The sequence below is a fragment of the Oryzias melastigma genome, linkage group LG7 (genome assembly GCF_002922805.2).
Source record: "Oryzias melastigma strain HK-1 linkage group LG7, ASM292280v2, whole genome shotgun sequence".
In the NCBI taxonomy this organism is placed as follows: Eukaryota; Metazoa; Chordata; class Actinopteri; order Beloniformes; family Adrianichthyidae; genus Oryzias; species Oryzias melastigma.
The window spans coordinates 18,272,773-18,296,065 of NC_050518.1; the positions used below are offsets into that span (position 1 = coordinate 18,272,773).

The window sequence follows — 23,293 nt, forward strand, 5'->3', positions numbered from 1 at the left end:
AACATGCCTATTTGTGTGCCCAAAATGCCAATTAGTGTGCACAAAATACTAATTTCACAAAATTCTAATTTCTTCACATAGAGTACTTATTTGTGTGCACAAAATGCCAATTAGTGCATTCAAAATGTCAATTCTTGGGCACAAAATACTAATTTATATTCAGAAAATGGTAAGGTGTGTGCAAAAAAATGGTTTATGTGCACACAAAATATTTATCTGTGCATTTAAAATGCCAACATGTGGCAAAAATTAATATAGGGAACATTTCTTTTCATATTTTATGTCCAGGGCACCTATCATCTGAATTTTTCGGCACAGTTTTCACCAAACTAAAGGCTATTTTAGCCTGTATGTCATCAAAAAACTTTCTATTTGAGAAGAATATAGTCCAGTTTTATAACCTTTAAACCTGTTAAGTTTTAGCAAACAAAGTGTACAATGACACATTTTCTGGCATAATTAAAATGAATGGCTAATTAAATACATTTAGCTTGAACATATTCTTCAACATTATTAGAATGGGTAAAGTTTTTCTTTTTCGCCTAAATTAAAATTACTTAAATGCTCTTCTATGTTTATAACGTCTAATAAATGATTTAAAGGGTCAAACTGCACTTAAAAAATGTGAAAAATTGAAGGTTTTTAAGAGAAAAAAACCAAAAGCTATAGAAAAGCCTTCGTTTCCCAGAATCCTTTGAGACGTACATGCGTTTGACGTCACGACTATATAAATTGCTCCAGAGAGGAATTTCTTCCTCCATTGTTACGTTGTAACAATCGGGGCCGGGGCGAGCCGGGGGAGAAAAGCGTCTTCTCGTTTGACATTTTGCAACCATTTAAGACCTCACGAAAAAGAGCAACCCGCGATCTGAAAGCGAGAAGACGTCGAAGTGATCCCAGCCGACCGAATCCGCCCCGGTGAGGAAAAAAAAGAAGAAAAAAAAGCAGGAACAGACGAACACAAATGTCAGTGGATTTCTCCATTACAGCCACTTAAAAAACAGATCGGAAAGATTAAAAACATTCTGCTGCTTTGAAAAAAAATATATGCCATAATAATAATTGTGCCAAAAATGTTCGGAGTAGAACCGCAGCAAACCAGATGACGCCCCTTTCTTTCCGTGTTCGGTCATTTAAATGGAGAGGTATGCAATATTTAAATAAAATCCGCCCTTGTGTTCGCCTGCTGTAGATCTTTTTTAAACAATGAAACCAAGAAGTAGCCTGATCTAGTTAGACGTTGCAAAGCGACAATCAAGTCACCAATGCTCCGCGGCTGCAGACCGGATACGCGGCTCAGGGATCTGGCTTTTTGGGGCACAATAAGCTTCTGAAAGGGCGTTGAAAGATTGATGCGCAGTGGGTTCTGGGAGGAAAAAACGACCCCCCCGAGTCGGCTGGATCAAGGGTTGCCCCCCTCGTTTTCTGCTGGAGGTAAGCGGGTTCAATGCCAGTGCTTTGTGTGTGTGAGGGAAAAATGGGGAGAGCATGGGTTTGAATGGTTCCATTGGGCTTATTACGCATGAAATCCAAGCCACTGCGCACGGTTTGGAACATCACCCTTACGCACAATTACAACACATAGTCCAGATTCGTTTGGGAGCACACAGCACCCTGTCAGTCTGAAAGGAGCAGCCTCCTTCTCACAATGGAAAATGCACCTCTGTGAAGTTGCAACAATGCAGTCCCGGTTACATCCGGTCACACAGCAGCCATCTACTGCAACATCACTACCTTCCAGCATCAAGATGCAGGGGCTCTCCAGTGAATGATAATAACATCCTTTTTAAAGCGGTTAATCGATTTATAATCCAACCAGATTGTTGATCGAATCGACCTAGATCATTATGAAATTGTGTCAAAATCAATGTCAATATAGCAAAATAGCATTTAGATTGAGGAACTGTACATATTATTTTACTATAACGTAAAAATGATCAAGTACCATCACAGCAAGGACAGATATATATATATATATATATAACTGCTATGCCCCTGTAACTGTAACCCAAATGTGAAAAATCCACAATAAAATAAAGAAATGATTCACTGAATAAATAAAATAAAAGACAAAAACATGTAAGAATAGAGAGACAGATGGACAAATAGATGGACAGACCAGGTAAATGCAGTAGGTAGTATCAGGAAGCACATTCAACACAAAACTTATAAGACAAAACGAGTCAAAGTCAAGGTATCCGGCCCTCCATATCATTTTATGTTATTGTTATTAATGGTCCGATGATATCTTGTGCTTATTTATAATTTTTAAAAATATATATTTCTATGGAGAGTAAAATATTGAAAGTTGATTTATTCTGGAATAATATTTGCCTGTTTTTTTCATAGTAATGGTTAAAAAGTTAAATTTTTAAAGGTTAAAAATTGTAGTTTTAGTGTTCAATAAATATTTATCCTGTTCGGGCCGCGACCTAAGGTGTGTTTTGGATTTTGGGCTCCAGTGCGATTGCGTTTGAAACTCCTGTTTTAAGACATCTCAATTCTGTATTAAAGTAAAAACTGTAAAATTAATTTCCTTCAGTGATAAAACATTTGTCAATTTAAAAATGAATAAAGAAATTATGTTAAATCTTTAATTTAAACACCCAATAGATAATAGTCATATAATCACCTTTTCTATTGAGGTCTGAGCCTCATTGTGATTGTAATGAATGTCTTGGTTTTTATGTATTATTTATTTACTACAATGTAATAATGACATCTTGATTGATATATTTTCAGAGAGATAATGACATTGATAATATCAATATGTTGTTTGGCGTGTATCTTTCCCTCTCACACGATTCGATGCTCGTCTCCATACATAGTCCACCAAAAACGATTGTGGCGATTCGATACTGTTCGATTCTTTCATTAAAATCTAGATATATTTCTTATTCATATGGCATTTAAAACTATAAATAATAATTTGACTGAGAAATATATTCAGATTTTGACAAACTTATGATTGGACGTCTTTTTGTTTGCATCCCATTAACATAAGAAGTCAAAGGTGGAAGAAAAAAACACAAAAAAGATACACTGCAGTTTACCAGAAATCAATTATTTACTTCTTGATTGATTTTTTACCTTTTAACCAACATAATCTTGTTCATATTTGTGGTTTTCAAACGATACTGTAGTTACTGCTGTGACTCCCACTGCTCAATCGATTTTTAAAATTTTGAACTTGAATTTTGCAAAGACATCAAATCAAATCTGACGATCAAAGATTTGCCATTAATTCTGTTTTACTTGTTTGTTTGTACACATATTTAATTTACAAGAAATACAAGGAATCTGGAAAACTTCACCTGCACTGTTCAGTACCAGGTATTTATCTCTGAGTCTTGGCTAAAGATATCTTGGATCAATTTTCGTGAATCGGATCGTTCAAAAATATCGACTGTGAATTGTATCATCAATTTATGATATCAATCGTATCATTAAAATGAATTGTTACACCCCTTCTTTCTTGATTAAGTATTATCTTGAATATGGATTTCATGTATGTCATGTAATGAATGCTTATAGTTTGAGTCTGTAAATCCTTGACCTTGATTGATCTTCAGATTGGATGGATTCTGCTATAAGCAACCTCATGTTGTTTATTGATGGCTTATAGCAGAAGTCGTGCTTGTAAACCAGGCTTGCCTAGTTGCCATAGTTACGTTTCAAGGCTTTGATAATTCATAAAAAAGATTTTATAGCTGAGAGGTTAAAATGAAGGAGGTGGGATGCGGACGACCTGACTGCACAGATGATTGTGGTCTTAACACTTGGATATGAATGACCTAGTTACCAACAAAATGATTCTTCGCACCTCGTTTCTAAGTATTTACTAGAGCAGACCGTGTGTTTTCTTTGTAGCTCGACCTGTGCTGCTGCTTTGTCACCCTGAGGTTTCCATGGAGGCAGTTTCGTCCCTAAGCCTTAAACGACGATACGAAGAGGTGGACAACATCTCTCCGTGCTCCACGCCGAAGGACTCCGACGATGACATCTCCAGCAGTGACAGCGCTGATAGCTGCGACAGCCTCAACGCCCCCTGCAGCACCGCCTTCACCCGTGAGGACCCCGGAAGACAGTTTCACCGCAGCGCCGCCGTTACTCCCCCTCACCGCTTGTCTTTCCTCCCCAGCCACCTCCATCCTGAGGCAGAAGAAGCCGTCGCTCGGGGGGAAGCGCGTCCGCTTCGACCTGGTCACCGTCTACTACTTTCCCCGGCGGCAGGGCTTCACCAGCGTGCCCAGTCAAGGCGGGAGCTCTCTGGGCATGGCCCGGCACCACTGCTCCATCCGGCATTACACCCTGGGCGAGTTTGCACGGGAGCAGGAGAGCAGCCACCAGCACACTTTGAGGCAGCACCTGCGCCAGGAGAAGCTCAACGCCCGCAAGATGAAGGTATCTTCTAAGAACCAGCAGTCTACCCAAGACGGATTTCCTGCAAAGTCCCATTAGATGAATGAGTCCAATGTTGAAGGCTTCCAGAAAGTAAAAAACAACACATAAATCAAATAACAGACATCTCTTCTTTGACTCCCATTAATCATGACGTCGCTCGTCCCATTTATCATGTGGCCTCTTGCAGGGTCAGACATAAAAGCTGGTAGCTACACATGTGTCAGAGTTAAGGCTCAGGGGCCGGATCCGGCCCTCCAGATCATTTTATTTTATTCCTATTAATGACCTAATGTTATCTTGTGCTCATTTCTAACTTGTATAATTTTGACAAAATATATTTTTTACAGAGAGTGAAATATTGAAAGTTATTTAAGTTGATTCATTCTGGAATAATATTTCTGCCTTTTTATTGTTCATAATTATGTTCAAACGTTTTGAAAATTGGCAATCTGCTAATTTTTTTGACTATTTTGGCATTTACTAAGATTTTTTTTAGGCTATTTTTAAGTTTAGCTAATATTTCAGCTACATGCTAGCTGTTTTGGCTAACCTAACCTTTTTTTTTTAAGTTTTTCAGGCTAATTTCAGCATTTAGCTAATATTTTAGCTGGCCATCAGCTTCAGCATTTTCAACTATCAACTTTAGCATTTTTAGCTAACAGCTTCAGCGTTTTTAATTATCAATTTCAGCATCTTCAGCTATCAGCACTAGCATCTTCAGCGGTCACATTCAGCTTACAGCATTCACACTAGCATTATTATAGGTAATGCTATAGTTCATAATTATGTCAAAAAAGTTTTAAAGTTTTAAAAATGTAGTTTTTAATAAATCTTTCTTCTGTTCGGCCCTCAACCTAAGGTGTGTTTTGGATTTTGGCCCCTTGTGCGACTGAGTTTGACCCCTCCACACTCTCATATTTTAGAAAGCTTTGTAAAAGTTGTAATTTTTGAATCTTTACTTCAAAGCGCACAAAGAATTATCTTAACAAATGCTCCTGTCGTCCACAGCTGACGAGAAACGGCACGGTGGAGTGCGCTCAGGCCGACCTTCTGACTCTGGATGACGTGTCGGACGAGGACCTGGACGTGGAGGCCGTGGAGGTGGATGACTGCTTTTTCCTGCAGCCGTTGCCCACAAAGCGCCGGCGGGCTCTGCTGCGGGCCTCCGGGATCGCCCGCATTGACGCGCGGGAGAAGGCCGAGCTCAGAGCCATCCGCCTCTCCAGGGAGGAGTGCGGCTGCGACTGCCGTTTGTACTGCGACCCCCGGCACTGCGGCTGCAGCCAGGCGGGGATCAAGTGCCAGGTAGAAGGAAATGCATACATTTAGTTATGGACGCACTGATTATCTTTTATAAAAGCGTTTCTTTTGATCTTTTAATCGTGATTATGCTGTTTTTAGACAAAATAATAATTATTAAAAAAAAAAAAAAACGTTTTCTAGGACATAGTTTCTGCAGAGCGGCAGTAGTTCAAAAGAAATTCACCTCTGAGTTGTGGGTGGGACCATTTTGAGGAGCAACCCCGCCCCTTTTCCTGTTACCCATGTGTTTACGCGCTCTTAATAAATGATCTCCATCACCAGAAGAACATTTTAACAACACAGTTTTTATCCAATTTAGTAACGGATTAAATCAAAGATGACATTCGTTTTATTTTCTGATTGCTTTGGCTTCATGAAGGAAGTGCATAAAAACGAATCTCAGTTCCCTCCACTTTGGAAACGCTGCTTTATCCAAAGCTTCCTGTGAAGGAGGAAGTCTCCACTGGGCGAGACCTGCTAACTTCTGCAGATCTTTTGTGAATGTGCTAAAAGGTCATGATAAATGTTTTTCCTACAACATATTTTTATTCTTTTAACAATTGCATTTAGACTGTTGGATTTTCAGATGAAGCCTGATAAGCAGAGACAGAGACAAAGACAGGATATTTGTCTCTGTTTTTGTCATTTTTTTAAAGTGTGTGCTAGTTGGCAGCGAATCAAGTTTATAATGGAAGAAAATGATAAAAGAAAGCGCACACATTACTTTTTTATACTATTTTTATATTCTACATTTTTACAAGTTTGATACAAAAAATAATTTGTAATAACATTTTGTGAAAGTGAATTAGACAGCATGCTGACATGTTTGCTTTGTTACAATCATTGACTGTACATAAGAACTGGACAAAGTGACCCCTCCCTCCTCAGGTTCCAAACAGCAAGTACCTGCTGGCTCCAAAAAGCCCAAATTCCATAAACATCTATTGAAAAATATTATAAATATTATTCAGTCGTTGCTTCAAAGCATTCACTGATTCTCCTGCTCCTCTCTGTACGTTTTTCAACACGTTTAACTAATTTGGAATTTATTGAGGATTTTTAGGCTTTTGTTCAGTTTAGCTAGTATTTTAGAAACATGCTAACGTTTTTGGCTAATTGGTTATCTAATGAGGTTTTTAGACAAATTTTTAGTCTAGCTAATATTTTAGCTATAGGCTAACATTGTTCTAGCTTTTCTGGCTAATTTGACATCTACAAAGGTTTTTTGGGCTTGCTCTTTAACCAAATTTCAAGTCTTTCAATAAATGTAACATTTTGCAAATAGATTTTCAGAAAATCCCTTCAGCAATTAAAGTAACTTGCTTCAGCATTTTCAACAACTATTCAGCAAAAAACACTGACAATAGAATTTTCGCAGGTAAAGCTATTTGTCAGAATAACCTTTTTTTTTACACGTTCTTAATAATCCTTATTTATTTCATATTTTTCTGCAGTGCGTTATTCTTGTTATTCTCTTCTACCTATCAGATGCCTCAATAAGAGTCTTACAAAATATTTGACTGACAGATTTCCGATTTCAAGTGGTAGCGGTGTAGCCTTTCAATAAGCTCACACCTGATTGGTGAGAGTGGTTGCCATGGAAACGTTGGCTCACCAATCACTGCTTACTAACCACTTCTCCTCACAACATGGCGAATGAATTGAATTGAATTGGAGCCGGAAGGAAGTCATTTTCTGTAGATGACGTAACACTAGCTCAGTCCAGTTCTCATGTACAGTCGATGGTTATAAACCACAAAGATGTGATCGGAGGTTTTTCTCTCATATTTTTGCTGTATCATTTTTTTGATTATGGTGGCGATTGAGGGCATCGAATGTCTTTGAAGTCTTTGCTGGGACACACAAAGAAGTGAAACTCAAATGACCTCTTGTCTTTTGCCGTCCAGGTGGATCGGATGTCATTCCCGTGCGGATGCTCGAGGGACGGCTGCGGCAACATGGCGGGCCGCATCGAATTCAACCCCCTGCGCGTCAGAACTCACTACCTGCACACCATCATGAAGCTGGATTTGGAGAAACGGCGGATGCTCATAAGCGAGGCCGGGGAGCAGTACGCCGAGTCCGACCCGACCTCCTCCCCCTCCTCCACTTGCCCCACGTCCCCGACTCTGTCCACCAGCACCGGCCTGGACTCCGAGCTGGAAGAAAGCGAGATCCAGGCGGTCGAGGAGGTCCAGGATTTCATGGCGGAGCAGGACATACTGGAGCGGGAGAACGAGACGGCCGTGCTGCACCTGCAGAGTGCTGTGGAGCAGGAGCGAAGGGAGAGGGAGGAGGCAGAGGGGGAGGCGGTGCAGCGGGAGCTGAGTGGCCCCGCCCAGCAGCCCCTCTGCCTCCTGCCCAGTGCCTTGAGGGAGGAGCTAACCGAGCAGGGAGACGTGCCGGTCGTGGATCAGGTCCTCCTGCAGGGGCCCTTCCCCACAGGGGCCACCGTGCTGTGCATCTCCGACCACCAGGAGGAGAGTCCCTCTGACCTCCTCAAAGACTCCACCCCTCTGCTCTACTACCAGCTCAGCCCCATCGAGCCCGGCGCCTTCGAGACTCTGCCCAAATCGGAGGAAGAGGAGCAGGAGGCGGAGTTTGCCGAGAGGAAACTAATAGAAGAAATGAAAGATGAAGGAATCAGCTCCAGCAGACGTGGGGGACCTCTAACTAGCGTGGCTTTCCTCTCAGAGGAGCAGAGCCTCCCAAAGGAGCTGGAAGAGCCCCGCTCGGAGCGAGAAGCAGACCCACTGCCTCCAGAAGTTTAGCGTCAACTTCTCCGCAGATATTTTGCACAACCGCGTCATCTTAGACGAGAAAGCTTCATTATTTCACTGCTCTCATCACCGCAGGTTCAAGTGTCGCTGAAATGTGTGCAGAACAGAGAGAGATGCTGAAAGCACATGCAGATCACTCCCAAAAAACAAAAGAAAAAATCAGCTCTTAAAGGCAGCATTGTTGTGGGAGGGGGATTCATGGGGCCTTAATGGAAGGAAAATGTACGAAGGGGCGCTGCATGTTTGTTCTTTTAAACACACTGCTGACTTAAGCCTTTCTCCGGGTGATGAATGAAGCTGCCGACACTAAACACAAATGGGTTTGCGGCGTGCCTCGCTGTCCGTTAACAGCACGCCGTGCCGAACGTGGAGCCAAAACGAAGGCCTCTGATTAGTATCATCTGCTAAATATAGACCTAATAATCCTGGAATTACTTGTCTTTGTGTACTGTATATGCATTTGCAATGTGCAAGAGAGCTGCTCTTCTGACCTGTATGCACATTGAGGAGCGAGGACGCCTTAGCTGCTGCTCCGGCTGGACTGCTTCTCGTACGAGTGCAGTCGAGAAAGAAAAAAAATGTTACTTATAGATGAAATCCAGATGAAATCTTTGGTTCATATGTCTTTTGTGGATTAGTTGCTGTTTGTTTTTCTTTGTTCTCTCATACCTTATCGTGCTGAAAAACTGGCGTCACCGAGAGCTGATTCTGAATCGAGCCAAATGTCAACGATGAAGACAATAACGGGAACCAGCTTTTTACTCAAATGTGACGCCACTTTTGGTTTTGTGCAACTGTTGTGTGTGGCATATTCGTGTCTGTGCTCTTATGTGTGTGTGTGCAGTAGAAGGGAAAGGGAGGAGTGTGTGCCTGCATGTGTGTGTTTAGATTTGAGGATAAAAAACCTGGAAGGTGCTGATGTCGGCGATCTTTTTTTTTTTTTTTTTCCTGCCACCGTGAAATCATGAAACCAGAACGCGCCCCCTTTTAGAGGGAGGGGGTGTCGACGCAATATGTGATTAGAGATTGAACTCTTTTTCGTGAAAGACTATAAATGCTAGCGTTTCATTTTTTTCGAGCTACGTCTGAGTAATACTGATCTGCGTAAGCAAGCCGACACTTTTTACACCAAGTCTATGTTTTGTCGCCTGAAGTTCCTGCCGTCGCCCACGGCAACAGCTCGCCCGACACAGGATGCACTTCTGTGTATAAGCTGTCTGATGTATTTGTTTGCCTCTTTTATTGTCTTAATATAATCCTGGTTTCAAACCTAACTATGTAATGCTCCCATCATCCATCAAACTTTAAAAAAAAAATGTAAAAAAATAAAACAATTGCAGCCTCTGGTCGTCGTGGTGAGGCTGCAGATTTATTCTAGCTTTTTTTTTTGTTTGCGTGACTTGACTTGATATAGTACCATCTTTGAAGTGCCGATGGTGACACGCTGTTGTGAAGCTTCTGTCTTTGGCTTTCTACTAATAGATTTAGGTTTGGGACCACTGCGCCTCATCTGCGGCAGTACTCTGTGATTGTGTGTTTCTACGTGTGAGAGGGGTGTGCGACTGTTGAGGAAACTTCATTTCAAAGCTGAGATCGACTCTCATAATAACTGTTGCCTAAAGTGGCCAAAAGGGTTTTATACAAAACATAAAAAAAGACAAAAAGAATAAAGTTCACCTTGAGAAAAAAGAAATGTGTTTGATTTCTTGTTTTTTTAAGATTGTCTTAATCCATTGCTTACCTACACTTGGAGTTTACATGTTTCTTCCCACTGTCCAAAAACACGCTTTATAGGATGATTATTTTAAATTCCTCTCTAGGGGTAAGTCAGTGTGTGACCCTTTGATGGGCTGCCACACTCTCCTCCTAAAGCAGCTGGGATAGGCTCCAGCAACCCCCGTGACCTTGCACAGCAGGAAGAGAAGATGGATGGATCACAGATTTGTGCATGACATCCAAACTTTTTCTGTGCACAATTTTCTGGTTGCAGCTACAGGGTGTCACAAATTTAGGGGTCAAATATATATATATTTTCAATTAAACTAATAGATGATATTGTGTCTCCGGGCTCTTTGGATCTCTGAAATCAATGTGATTATTATTTTTCCAGAGGAGTTCAATGGTTTGGGCGATTCTGACATCCTGTAAAGAAATTCAAGCAGAAGCTCTCCAAAAAGTTCAATGGATGCAAGAATTGTAAACCTCCAAAATAAGGGCTCTATGTTCAAAGGAAACTTGATCTATGAAGATGTTTTTGATTGGAACATCTTTTGATTTCAGTAAATATGACCTCCTAATGCAACAAATTGAACAAATGTTCAGTACTTTAGAATCTATCAAATACTGTGGAACTCTGTTGTGTGTAATAATGTGGAACAATGAATTTGAAAGTTTTTATTTTTGACAAAAAATACTATTTTCTTTAACATTTAAACATTTAAAATATACTCTCATGGTTAGTGACTTGAAAATTAGGCTGTCATTTGCATTGAGTATTTAGATAAATCATAGAAAAATTTCACTTTTATAATCATTTGGAACACGCCACACATTTTCAATGCCAACTAACCAGATATAACACAGATATAACACAGCATTTGCTCTATCTACTATTTGAGACTAAAAAGACTAAAAAAGTATTTTATTATTATCATTAAATTAAGAATTTTCACTGGGTATCTTATTTTGTAGTATTCATATATAGCTTATAACTTGCTTGCCAAACTCATTCTAGAGCATAATTGAAATGCACATTTTGAATGCAATGAGTCCAAAAGAAGAACACTTTCTTTCCTAAATGTATTCTAATATGGGACAAAAATGTGCTTTCAGCTCCAATGAAGCCTCAAAGGTGCACTGCAGCAGTTCCAGTAAAGTGTAACCCGCTGAAAGCAAAGCAAAAAAAAAAAACACTCTGAGAAAATGTAAAAACGGTGTCAACCCACGTAACTCATGTCACCAGGGAAACAAGAATCCCAGTCAATTGACAGCCTCAGAAGAAAGAAAAAAAAACCTTTCTAGGTCTTGAAGCATTAAAAAAACCAAGAAGAAAAACAACTAAGGGAATAAAAATGATACAAAAAATGTCCCCACTAGGCACGGATGCATCGATTAGATGTCTGAATCATGGCTATTTCAAAGCTCACAGCTATTATTCATCTGATTATGCATCCGTCTACAGATGCCCTGTAGACATCTAAAGTAGATATATATTAGGTATCTAATGGACATCCTGTATGTAGAAGGTCATAAAAATGAGATTTATAAAAGAAAAATCCCTAAAGCTTTTTGAGTTTGACATTTAGCAACAAAAACATCAACAACAAACACATTTTCCTTAAAATTTTTTATTAAAATATATAAATGCATCTCTTCCACAATAGTTAAACCAAGTTGAATGAACATTCTTCTGAGTGGTACATTTATGTCTAATATTCTAATTCTTCAACAATAGCAATTATTTTCATAGTTTCCATGTTTCTCATGTTGCAATTCCCACCGAAAATAAAAAACAGTTTTACTAATAATTCAATAAAACTTTCCAATAACTTTCAGTGTACAGATTTTTTTTAAATGTGCAAAATAAGAAAATAAGGTAATTAATTATGCGTAGAAAACAGTTTTTTTTCTCACACAAACGGGGTGCAGTTTTGTCGATGGCCTCTAGATGGCAGTATGAGAGCTTCCTTCTTCAGAGCTCCTGGACACTTCCCTGGACATCCTCCAATTTCCACCATCAAGTCAAATAAACAGCCGATTCTTATTTATTAATAAAAATCTGTAAACATGCCAAACAGAGAGAAAATATCTACTTTACATAAGTTATTGTGGAACCCCCTAAAATGTACAATACATAGACATTTTTCAACTTATAAAAACAATGTAATGTCAAATTTGACAATAGTCACTGTCATTTAAAGCATCAACCCTGTACACTAACACTGTGCCGTGATTTTTGTACAAGAGAGTGAACTTAAACCAGAACTATAAAATGACTTGGGTCATCTGAGGCCACCTCGCTGAAGGAATGACTCATGAGCTTTTATTTTGGTAACTTCTGACTTCATGTTATTAATTATTTCAAGATACAAAGCCAAAATTCATTGAAACCAACTTCAAACAGACTCAAAGGTGCTCTAACGATAAAAGAACAAAAGAGAAATTAACTTTTATACGCCTCTCGTGATGTTTTTCAAATTAAAAGCAGCATGCGGAGCATCCACTGCTTCATTAGTGCAATTATTTCTTCCATGAAAACAAAGATTTTTGAGATGCTCAGCTGAAAGAAGAGGGCAAACAGAGAAATGGAAGAGCCGAAGAACAAGGAACCGTTATACATCATCTTTTTTTTTTTTCTTTTGTTTTACTTCTCCATTAGCTGGAAGGAATCAACACACTCTGGTTGCTCCAGGCGGATGATTGATTGCAGAGTCTGAAAGAAGATTTAAAGGCAATGCATTTATAAAAATAATAAAGAAAGGAGAAGTTATCTAAAGTTTTTCTTCCTGACAACATCTTTGCAGGTCTGTTGAGAGCGGCTCAGAGTGACGTATGCGAGTGGAAAGTTGCCTCACCGCCTCACTCCACTCTCCAAAGCTGTGCCTGGAAAGAATGCTCTCTCCCTCCTCTCCCTCTTCGTCTGTGACGCCAGCACAATGGCATCATCAGAAAACTGGGCTCTCTTTAACAGCACCGTTAAAAAAAGAAAAAAGATAAAAATAACCGACTGGTGGTGTTTTCTCTAGTTGGAAATTCTGTTCACATGCTGGCTGAACTAAGGGAAACCCAGATCTTTGGCTCAGAGTTCTCTTCAGGCTCAAGGGAGAGGTTTGAAATAACGTACTTAAAGCTGGAACAAAGAAACCAATAAAATCAGCACAATAAGTGAAACTGCTTATAGCTTCTGCTTCCTAACTCCAGACAAACAGCCATTGTAGATGATTACTTCTGACATTATTAAGGCTTTACATTAAACATGTTGTTATTGCACACATAACGCTATAAATGTGTTGTTGGGCATGTTATGTTGAATAATAACAATTATTTTTTATTATTCATTAGTTATGTGTTAACTAACACATTAAACAATACACTTTATAATGCATAAACGTGTATTTATTAGTTAATTATTGCTTAATTACACATTAATGTTAATAAAGAGATCATAGTGATAAAGTGTTTGTCTTTTGCCTTTTCAATCATCTTAGATTGTAAATATTACCTCCACAAGCTTACACCTGAGCTACTTCGACAGCTTTGAAAAACCAAAAATAACAGAAACCTTTATGTACTCACCAGTATTCACAAACAGAAATGTATGCTTTTCATTTTTAGGGAAAACACCCAAAATAAGTGTCTGTGGACAGCTCCAAAAAAGTAACCTTTTATTGTTGATACTAACTACGTATAAGAAGAAGGTCTCGGAGTTTCAAAATAAAAGACTGGGAAAAAAAGAAAGTAAAAGCTGCTTGTAAAGTTTGGCTGTCACAGATTTGAATGATGCTGACATAAACATGAATAAATCCCTTTCAGGGTCCCGCTCTGTATGAGGCCAGATCAGTCTGATCATTTGAATTATCAGACTGATCTGGCTTCATATAGAGTGGCCTAAACCCAGTGGCTGTTTTTCTTATGGGTAATGAGGGCGGTCGCCCAGGGCACAGTCTCATAGGGTCCTAAAAAAGAAAAACAAAAAACATTGCCAATTTGCCAAAAGTTCTGTTTTTAGCAACAGAACTTTACTTCTTTGGAGTTCAATATTTTTAAACTTTCCCATTTAAAAAAACAAAACATAAAGCTTTTGTTTTCCAGTGTTGCGCACATCTTCCTCTGTTACACCATGTCGGACATGGAGCCCATCATTAGCCTTTTGCTCTTACATGAGAGAAGGTTGCCTTTAACTCCTCTGTGATGTGCAGCTTTGACTCAGATTTGGAATGGGCTTCGAACTTGGAACAGAACACCAAAGCCAAAAGCAGAGGATTTCTATTATATCCTCCCGATCTGAGAGGGCACAGCTGGAAGAAGAAAAGAGAAAGCAGCTCAGAACAGAACCAGAAAAACAGCTGCGGACTCACAGCTGGATCAAATATGCTGCAACCTGCGTCGTCTGCAGAGACATGTCTGTTGTTAGCAATTATTATTTAAACTATAACAATTTTAGATTTAACTGGAATGTACTTTTTTAAAGTAATACAAAACATACGATTGAAAAACTTACAACATACCTCGAAGTGGAGGCCTAAACATTTGTTCACAAACTAAGTTTCTTTTTAGCAGCAATTAGTAGAAACTTGACGTTTTATTCATTTCTAAGATCAAGTGAAGTATTTAAACAGAAGGTCTGGAAAGTATCATTCTGAATTCCTCGTCAGATTTTTCGTAATTCTAGTAAAAAAAAAAAAAACTGTAGTTCACATTTTCTCCTTTTAGAATCAAGTTTTTGCTTTGTTGTAATTCTGAATGATGTGATGATGTGCTATTAAAAGGGTCTTCAGAATGACAAGAAACGTGAAGGGGAGCAGTCCAGGCAACCCTTCTCAGAACAGGGAGCATGAAGAGGAGCAGTCAGTGACCCTAACACGAAAAGGAGTAACCATAGTTACCCTCCTCAAGGACAAAACACACAAAGAAGTATGACTCTGCCAATCACTCTCAGGAACAGGTAGGTTTATGGCTTTAGCAAAACTGCAAGAAACATGGGACGGTGTGGCGAGGTGTGGAAAGAATTTCCTGCTGGGTTCAAGTTCGTCAGGTGAGGCTAATGGCATATTAAAAAAAAACACCCACCTGTTTCAAATCCAATCTCTTTGTTCCAAACCACATTATTTCCCGAATTTCATAAAGTTTGGATACAGTGTTGTGACAAAGAAGATACATCCCCAGTCTGTTTCACTGACATCAAATGGTAAGTTTTGCACTCAGATGTCTTCATATCTTCTCAGAAAGTAAGGTCACTTTCTCAGAAATTGTATCAAACTCTGGAGTCAAAAATTTGGAATTCTGACAACAAAGTTGAGGACATTTGTGGGAGATCTATCTTTGTATTATGGAAGATGCTGAAAATCTGGGAAAGGATGTAGAGTCACTTCCTGTCTGAGCGGCCCATTCCCTTTTGGACCATTAAGTGAATCATGTAAAAGTCCCAGCCTGTGGCAAATACCTAACCTCTGCCATTGCAGTCGAGCTGTTTTAGCTGAAATTTAAGCCATATTACAATGTTTTTCCTGACTGTTTTTGGATGAAACTGAGTGTGGGACATTTGTGCAATGTTGTACTGGCACATCAATATAGTTTCCCTTGACTTTTTTATTTCCCATCAAATGGCCATAGTTGTAAAAAAAGCAGTTTGCTGGTTCACCTGTGAAAACAGTGGACTTCAAACACTGTGCTGGACAGATTATAAACATACGCTTCTCTGTTTACTTGCATTTTCTCGTGTTTTTCTCGTGTTTTACCTTTACATGTCAAAGATTTTTCCTGGACGTCCTTGTAAGATAAGTTAAATGTCACGGCTAAGCAACAAGACAAGAACTGAGATCCGAAGAGGAACCCATCCATCCATCCATCATTTTAAACTGCTATATCCCTAACCTTTATAGTAGAAACCTTGAACGGGGTCATGGGTTGTTGGAGCAAGGACGATTTTTCTCTAAAAGTTGACATTGGTCAGTTGGCGCCCAGGCATATTTCGCCCAGTGGCAGTCCAGTGAGAGGCACGGATGACACCATCATGAAATCGGAATACAGTTGGACGGCCCCAGGGTGGATCACTGGCCAGTAACAGCTCTGATTGGTCGATATGTAAATGTATCTGGACGGTGGCTATCCATGACAAGTGCTACCGGCCACTAGCTGCCCAGTAGCCCGGAGGTTTAAAAAAGTGTCCCATTCAGCACACCCGACAGCCTTCTGACTTCAATCATCACTCTACATTTATGACTACACCAAAGATTATAAAAAAATATATGTATATGGTGGCATGAAATCTTGAAGATTCTACTAATGCCTCCCCATCACACACTAGCAGTTGTATATGTGACTGTGGAATAGCTAAGGACACATATACAGACTATCGTAGTCTGTATATGTGTCTGTACATGAGACTACGGGTTATATATATGTGTCCTTATCTTATGTACGGTCACATGTACAGACTACGGTAACATAAACTAAGGACGTATATACAGACTATGGTAACTTAAACTAAGGACGTATATACAGACTACGGTAACATAAACTAAGGACATATATACAGACTACGGTAACATAAACTAAGGACGTATATACAGACTACGGTAACATAAACTGAGGACGTATATACAGACTATGGTAACTTAAACTAAGGACATATATACAGACTACGGTATCATAAACTAAAGACATATATACAGACTCAATAACTAAAACTAGGGATATATATACAGACTATGGTCTGCTTTTTGCACATAAGTTTATTATGGTAAATGGCGTATACCTCCCATCGTTCTTACAAAGTAAATAATCCTTTATTTAACTTTCTTCTAGTCTCTATTAGCATTCACGCTCAAGATTTTGATATTTTATTAAAGCTAAACCTATTTGGCATATTTTGTTAAAGTTTTGTCATGGTGGGGGGGTGAACATTTTTTTTCTCCTACAATGGGGAAAACATGAGAAAAACTTTGAGAACCAGTTATCAAATGTGATGAGATACACGATCCCTTTCACACAGTCAGTATTATATTTGGGAAATATCTCTGAAACAGTCACAGCTAAATACAAATACTAGAAGGTGGCTCAAGCCTGAGCCACCAACTCTCACAGAATGGATGGATGTAGTGTGAACGTAGCTTCACTTTTAGAACTGACTTTCAAAAATCTATCATTTGTTTCATCACAATGAAATGTTAAGTGGATCCACTTATTCTTTTAAATAATCCACAACCTGCCATTCAGTCAAAGAAACTATTTCGGTGTTCTGCCTTTTCTCAGATTCTATACTTTTCTCACCACACCCAATCGGAGAAGGAAGTCCAACCAGCAGGAATATTCAATCATTTCTAGAGATAACTGAGACTGATGGGGCATTCCTGGGAAACATCAGAGGCCTCTGCTGTGATCTTGATGCAGATTTACTGGACTCCCGTGACAGGCGACATCCTGGGAGATGATCAAATGCTACAGCAGAAACCCTAAACGCCTTTTCCTGGGGTTGAACTCCTGGGAAGCGAGACCAAGACTTCTGAACAGAGACGAGGAGCTCAAGCTGCCATAAATTCTTGAAGTAGGGACATGAAATGGAGAGCAGCGAAGTAGTTAATGAATAGGTCCCGATGTGCCTCACTTCACTCTGTGGTGCCGTTTCCCACAGGCCCACTTGCTTCTTCAGGTCGTTGCTTGAGAACTAAAAGCACTTGTTGTGACCTCAAGGCCAATAACACTTGAAATTAGAGCAGTTCTTCCTGGAGCCTCAGAAACAAAAGAACTAAATCTGGGTTTTAGGTCTGGAGCCTTCGGATGTTTTGACTACTGTATTTTTGAATGGATCCATTTAGCTCATTACCGAGCTTCTTATACGGAGATGCTGTGTTCTGCATCTCACTAAGAGATGAGTGCTTCATATCTGTGACAAAAAGACCCCCCCCCCACGCACCCCTGATCTGCTGTTTATCTGCTTCCTGTACAGGAAGTGTTTTTACAGGATAGATCTGCTGCATGTTCCATTTGAAAGGGAAGCTGACTCTTTGATTCAAAACATGTTTTCATTATTGTTCAGTCCTGCTGCTTACTATTGTGAATACCTCCTCCCAGCAAAATGTTACATTTTTACTAATATTTGTCCACTTTCTGAATTTCAAATTTTAATGAAACACTCTGATAAAAAATGTGTTTTTAACATGTTCTTGTAGATTTTTTCTGACACTGGAGTATTTATATATATATATATATATATATATATATATATATGTGTGGGTGTGTGTGTGTGTGTGTGTAAAATTAAGATAAAATTGCATATGAGTATTTCTTTATCCAAATTGTTGTGACTCAGGAGCTGATGAAAAAATACTGGTTAAAAAAGAACGCTTTGTAACTTGACCAAAAGACGATCGGAGAGCAACTTTAATGGTCAACCAGCCATCTGTTTAACCTTTAACAAGATTGGTACAATGAGAATTCCTTTCAAAGCCACTGAATTTTGCAATGGAGGTCAAAATTTGCCAGCACATTTGTTTGCCATATAAAATGTTTGCACTGTGCACATATTGACATTTTTTGTGTAATATTTGAAGCCAGTTAAGTTAAGGTCAATCAAGTTTTTAAATAAAAATTGATATACTGGTATAAAAAAATGTGTATATTATGCAAGGCAGCTAGCTGCTAGCTTTTCATTCAGTTCTGCAGCACCAGATTTGTTAGGTGTGGCCGGTAATGACAATCTTTCACAATTATCCAAAAAAAGTCCTATTTACTTTAAATTTGTGCCACTCCTTTCATGTTGTTGTGTCTTCGGGGCTCGGAAACACGTGTTGTGATTGTAGCGCTGAGCATAATTGACGCTCTTTGCTCAGCGTGCAGCATAACGCTCTCTGTGGTTTCAGAATTAGTGCAGCATTGTGAGCATTCAGCAGGAATCATGGGATCCGGTGTTTTTAAGGAAGGTGTAAATATGAAGATTTAGCAAGGTTTCATTTGATTTAAAAATAAGGATTTTTAAACAACAAATATTATCCATATAATGTATTTTTTGCTGCTTTTGAGGCATGTGTGACCCTTACTGAATTTACTGTACCTCTATTCATTTTGCATTATCAAGGATTTCTTACAAAAAAAAAAATCAAGCTCAATCATAAATACTTCATTCCTTTACTAATGCATGATACTTCTGTGAAAACACTCCCAGAATAAAAATCCTGTACATGAATGTGGTGACAGCTGTAATAATGTTAGAGCTGTATTAAGGAGAAGCTCAATAAAAGTTGTTACTTCTGTTAGAGTGAAGCAAAAATATGCAACAATTCATCTTTCTGTTCAACCACTTTCTACATGGTGGGGCTTAAGGCTGTCACAGCTGTCATCATGTAACAGGTTTGGTGGACTCTGGTCACTTAGTCAATCCATCACAGGACCACACAGAAGTGAAGAACACCAGCCATTTCAAATGCTTACATTTAGAAGTGAAGAAAAACCACTCCGCTCCATAAAAAAACACTATCTACAAGTACGTGTCTGAACATTAATTTGTTAAATTAAGGCTGCCATGTCTTCCAATGCTCACAAAAGGAAATGTTTTAGGAAAATTTTAGACCCATTTGCACATTTCTATTTGGGAATACTGACACCAATCTGTGTCCAAGTACCTCTGACCACGAAACACACTTCTTTTACTTGGTGAGCCCTCTTTTCCATGTTTCGTGAGGTGGGCTCTAGTGTGCTTCAGCATAATTTGGTATGAACTGTTTCGTGTAGGTAGAAACTGTATCACCACAAAGTCAGATTAGTGCATTAACTAGAACTGAGCTGCTTACACACAAAGAAAATCTGATAATAATAATAAAAAAGGCCATCATCCATTATAAAAAAATGATTTGACATTAAAGGTGTCATGGTTCAATCTGCTGCTTCTCCCTCCAACCACCAGAGGGAGTGCTCACCTGAGTTTTGAACTCACCACCTGGCCTCACCTGGAGTAATCTTCATCAGCTGTTTCCCATCACCTCATCACTGACATAGTATTTAGTCTGGCTTCTCACTGCCACTCCCTGCGAAGTCTTGTTTGTCCTGCACACAGTCCAAGTGGTTTCTCCTATACATGTCTCCTTGTGTTTTGACTCCTGCCTGAATCCAAGTCCCGCCGCCTGTCCTCTGTGTTTTGACCTCTGCCTGTTTTCTGACCACGACTTGCCTTATCCTGTGTCTTCATTAAAACCTTCGTTTGCATATGAATCCACACGTCTCTGCCTCTTCGTCACAAAAGGGGTCATACCATGATTTTCTTAAGCCTTTCAGAGTGAACTATATCCATATATATGATCAGATATTACATTTGGAACCCTAAACATAAATTATTTATGAAATATTTGTCGTTTTTCTTGTGTTTTTTTTCCACAAGAAAGAAAACCGACTTGATTCCTGAAGCTCCGCCTGCCGCTGCATGTGGCTGCTGCCCATTTCATGATGTCATCCTAGAGCAGGCAGCGTGTAGGCATTTCTCGCACAAAAATAATCCAAACTTCTCCAAAGATAGATGCACATGCCGCAGTAGTAGGCCCGGCCATCGCTACATTGGTTCACAACACAAATACACTCTACAATTGGAAGATATACAGTATTCTGCTTCTAAAATGATTTTTTTTTTGATGATCACCACTAGTTCTGTGGAGAAATTGAGCAGACTCTTCCTGGAGGGGGGCGGTTCACATCGTGCTTATGTCAGCACGTTTCCACCCGCTCGTTTTCGTGGGTATGGGAGGGGCTGCTGCAGACACTCCAGGTTTTTAGAGGATTACTCTTGAATGCATGAATGGATCAAAATACTGCTTTGGGGTTCTTTATAATGAGGAATGAACAGTAAAATGCATTTAAAACCTCAAAAAGTAGAATTTTCATGGTAGGGCCCCTTTAACACAAGAAAATAAAATACACTGAAGACAATGATGTACAGTAGAAATACAATTCAATTAAAATTAACAGTATGACAATAATTAGATCAAGTCTATGGTAAATCATTTTTTCACATGACAAACATCTCGCTAAATAAAACACTTAATGTGAAATGTGTAGTAATTGGGGTTTTCACATATAAAATAACTGCGATTTTTCTCACCAAATCACTTGGGTGTTTGGATGACTTAAGATAAAGATCAAATTCTTGTTGTGCATGTTAATGGACTTGACGGAGCTCCAAGAAGTTAGACTTAAGCTAAATCTACATTCTCTGTTCCCAGCTTAATCCTCACTGCACTTCCCCAGTAAGCCATGTCAAAACTTGCTCGAGACAAACCCTTTCCATTGTTCAAAACACAAAGGGCTCAAGTTGTCTCTATTTACAATGAACTGGCTCTTTCAAAAGGCTCTCCATCTAAATCATCTGTGTACACATACTCAGAGACACACACACACACTTAAGACTGGGCCTCTGCCCTCTGTGTTGGGTGTCACCAGATTAGAGACTTCTGTGGTTTCCCTCTCACATAAACCTCTGATTCCTGCAGGGCTTCCTTTGCATTCGGGGCCTTCATTAGACTCCTGCAGAGTGTGACCACTCACCCATGGGAGAGGAAGGTCATCTCCCAGCCTCCGACTAATCACGGCCGCAGCGGCTACCCCCACCATCTACAGCTGACAGGTGGATCAACGTGCTCTTTGTCAAATCACCTGGAGGTCTGTGTTGTAGTCTTTTTTTTTCCCTCCACTGATTATGGGGTAAAGCCAGTGAGTCAGAAAGAAACCCTTGTTGGGTCTGAACAGCTGGTCTTCACTCATTGCCTTCATATGTTCTTGTTTTTTTTTGGAAAAGGATGAAAGAGTAGTCTGACTTTTAGGGGGTAGCTAATGGAAAAAGGACAAACACAACAATTAACGCTTAGCTTTACGTTAGCGTTAAACCTGGGTGTGTCTGCATTAAAGGGGAAAAAAGGAGGTATAGCTCCCGCCGTGCTAATTATAGTACATAATGTCCTTACTTTTAAGGCACGTGGAAAAGGGTGCAAGAAATGTATGCTTAGAGTTAAGGAAGTCTGAAGGATCAGCATGAGGAAGTCCTGCTAGAGGAAAATCTTCCACATCTCAAGAAAATAAGAGCTCCTGGTGATTCGCTTGATCCCGTTTGAGGCTGAAACTGTTAAGTTACTACGGAGACTGCAATGGGACTTGAAAATGTACCCCTTGCTGTCATGAGGTCACAAATTCCACCCAATTCTAAAGCTCAGTAGTCGCCACAGGTTATCTCAATGGTTAATCTGCACCAAAACAATCCATGGGAGCTGCTTGTCGATGCATTCTGTTTGCTGACTGCTGATAGGACCGGGCTGCTTGTTTCCCATTGTTCAAGTGTTGACAAGAAAGATAACGCTGTATTTGCCTGAAATTATTGAACTATTTCAACTAAAGAATGTCTGTATCTGACTTAATCACTGTGCATCTTCACTTGAAACAAACAAAGCTGTTTGAAAAAAGGCATCAGGATTTACTACTGGAATTCGTGCAGATACGAGAATTGCTCGTTTGACTTTGCTAAGACTTTCACATTGTGCAACATCTTCTTGGTTCTTCCAAAAACTAACACCTCTCATGCAAATATAACACATATATGGAAAAATTGTGTTAGGTATAGAGAACAGGTGTCAAGACTTGAAGGGTCAGTGTCTTATATGTCCTACAATTATCCTACCATTGCAGTTCTTTATTGGCTAAACATACCTGATTCAGGTAATAGACAGCAGATGAGGCAGGATTCCTAAAATCTAAAAGAATCCCCTCAATCCCTGGAGTCTCACACATCATAGGACCATGAAGGTTGTGTGTTGGTCCTACATCTTCATCTGTTTGTAACTCTTTTCTTTTCTCTTGCACAGACAGAATACCAAAGTCTCTGTAATGATGGTTGATGTCCTGTTCGAGTTCCACCTCTGGACCTGGCTGCAGGAAAGATGGCGCTCAACATCATCAGCCAGAAGTAGAAATAATTAAGCATACTCTAACCCTTACTCTGACTCTATCCAAAAAAGTAGGGATGTCCTGATCAGGTTTTTTTGGGCCCGATCCGATTCCGAGTCATCTGATTTTGTGTATCTGCCGATACCGAGTCCCGATCCGATACTTTTATA

The 23,293-nt window shown here is 39.5% G+C and overlaps 1 protein-coding gene across 4 annotated transcripts; it reads left to right on the forward strand.

Annotated features, from left to right (window-relative positions):
- The first annotated feature begins 652 nt into the window (after window positions 1-652).
- csrnp2 (cysteine-serine-rich nuclear protein 2) lies at window positions 653-10,175 on the forward strand. 4 transcript variants are annotated; one of them, XM_024292114.2, is made up of 6 exons: window positions 654-1,434; window positions 3,288-3,333; window positions 3,903-4,068; window positions 4,142-4,404; window positions 5,413-5,709; window positions 7,614-10,175. In XM_024292114.2, the coding sequence occupies exons 3-6, from the start codon at window positions 3,909-3,911 to the stop codon at window positions 8,475-8,477; spliced, it is 1,584 nt and encodes a 527-aa protein (XP_024147882.1). In that variant the 5' UTR covers window positions 654-1,434; window positions 3,288-3,333; window positions 3,903-3,908; the 3' UTR covers window positions 8,478-10,175. The 4 variants fall into 4 exon arrangements, with proteins under 4 accessions (XP_024147880.1, XP_024147882.1, XP_024147881.1 ...); XM_024292113.2 differs by having other exon boundaries at window positions 655-1,434; window positions 3,871-4,068; XM_024292112.2 differs by lacking the exon at window positions 3,288-3,333 and having other exon boundaries at window positions 653-1,434; window positions 3,871-4,068.
- The last annotated feature ends 13,118 nt before the right edge of the window (window positions 10,176-23,293 follow it).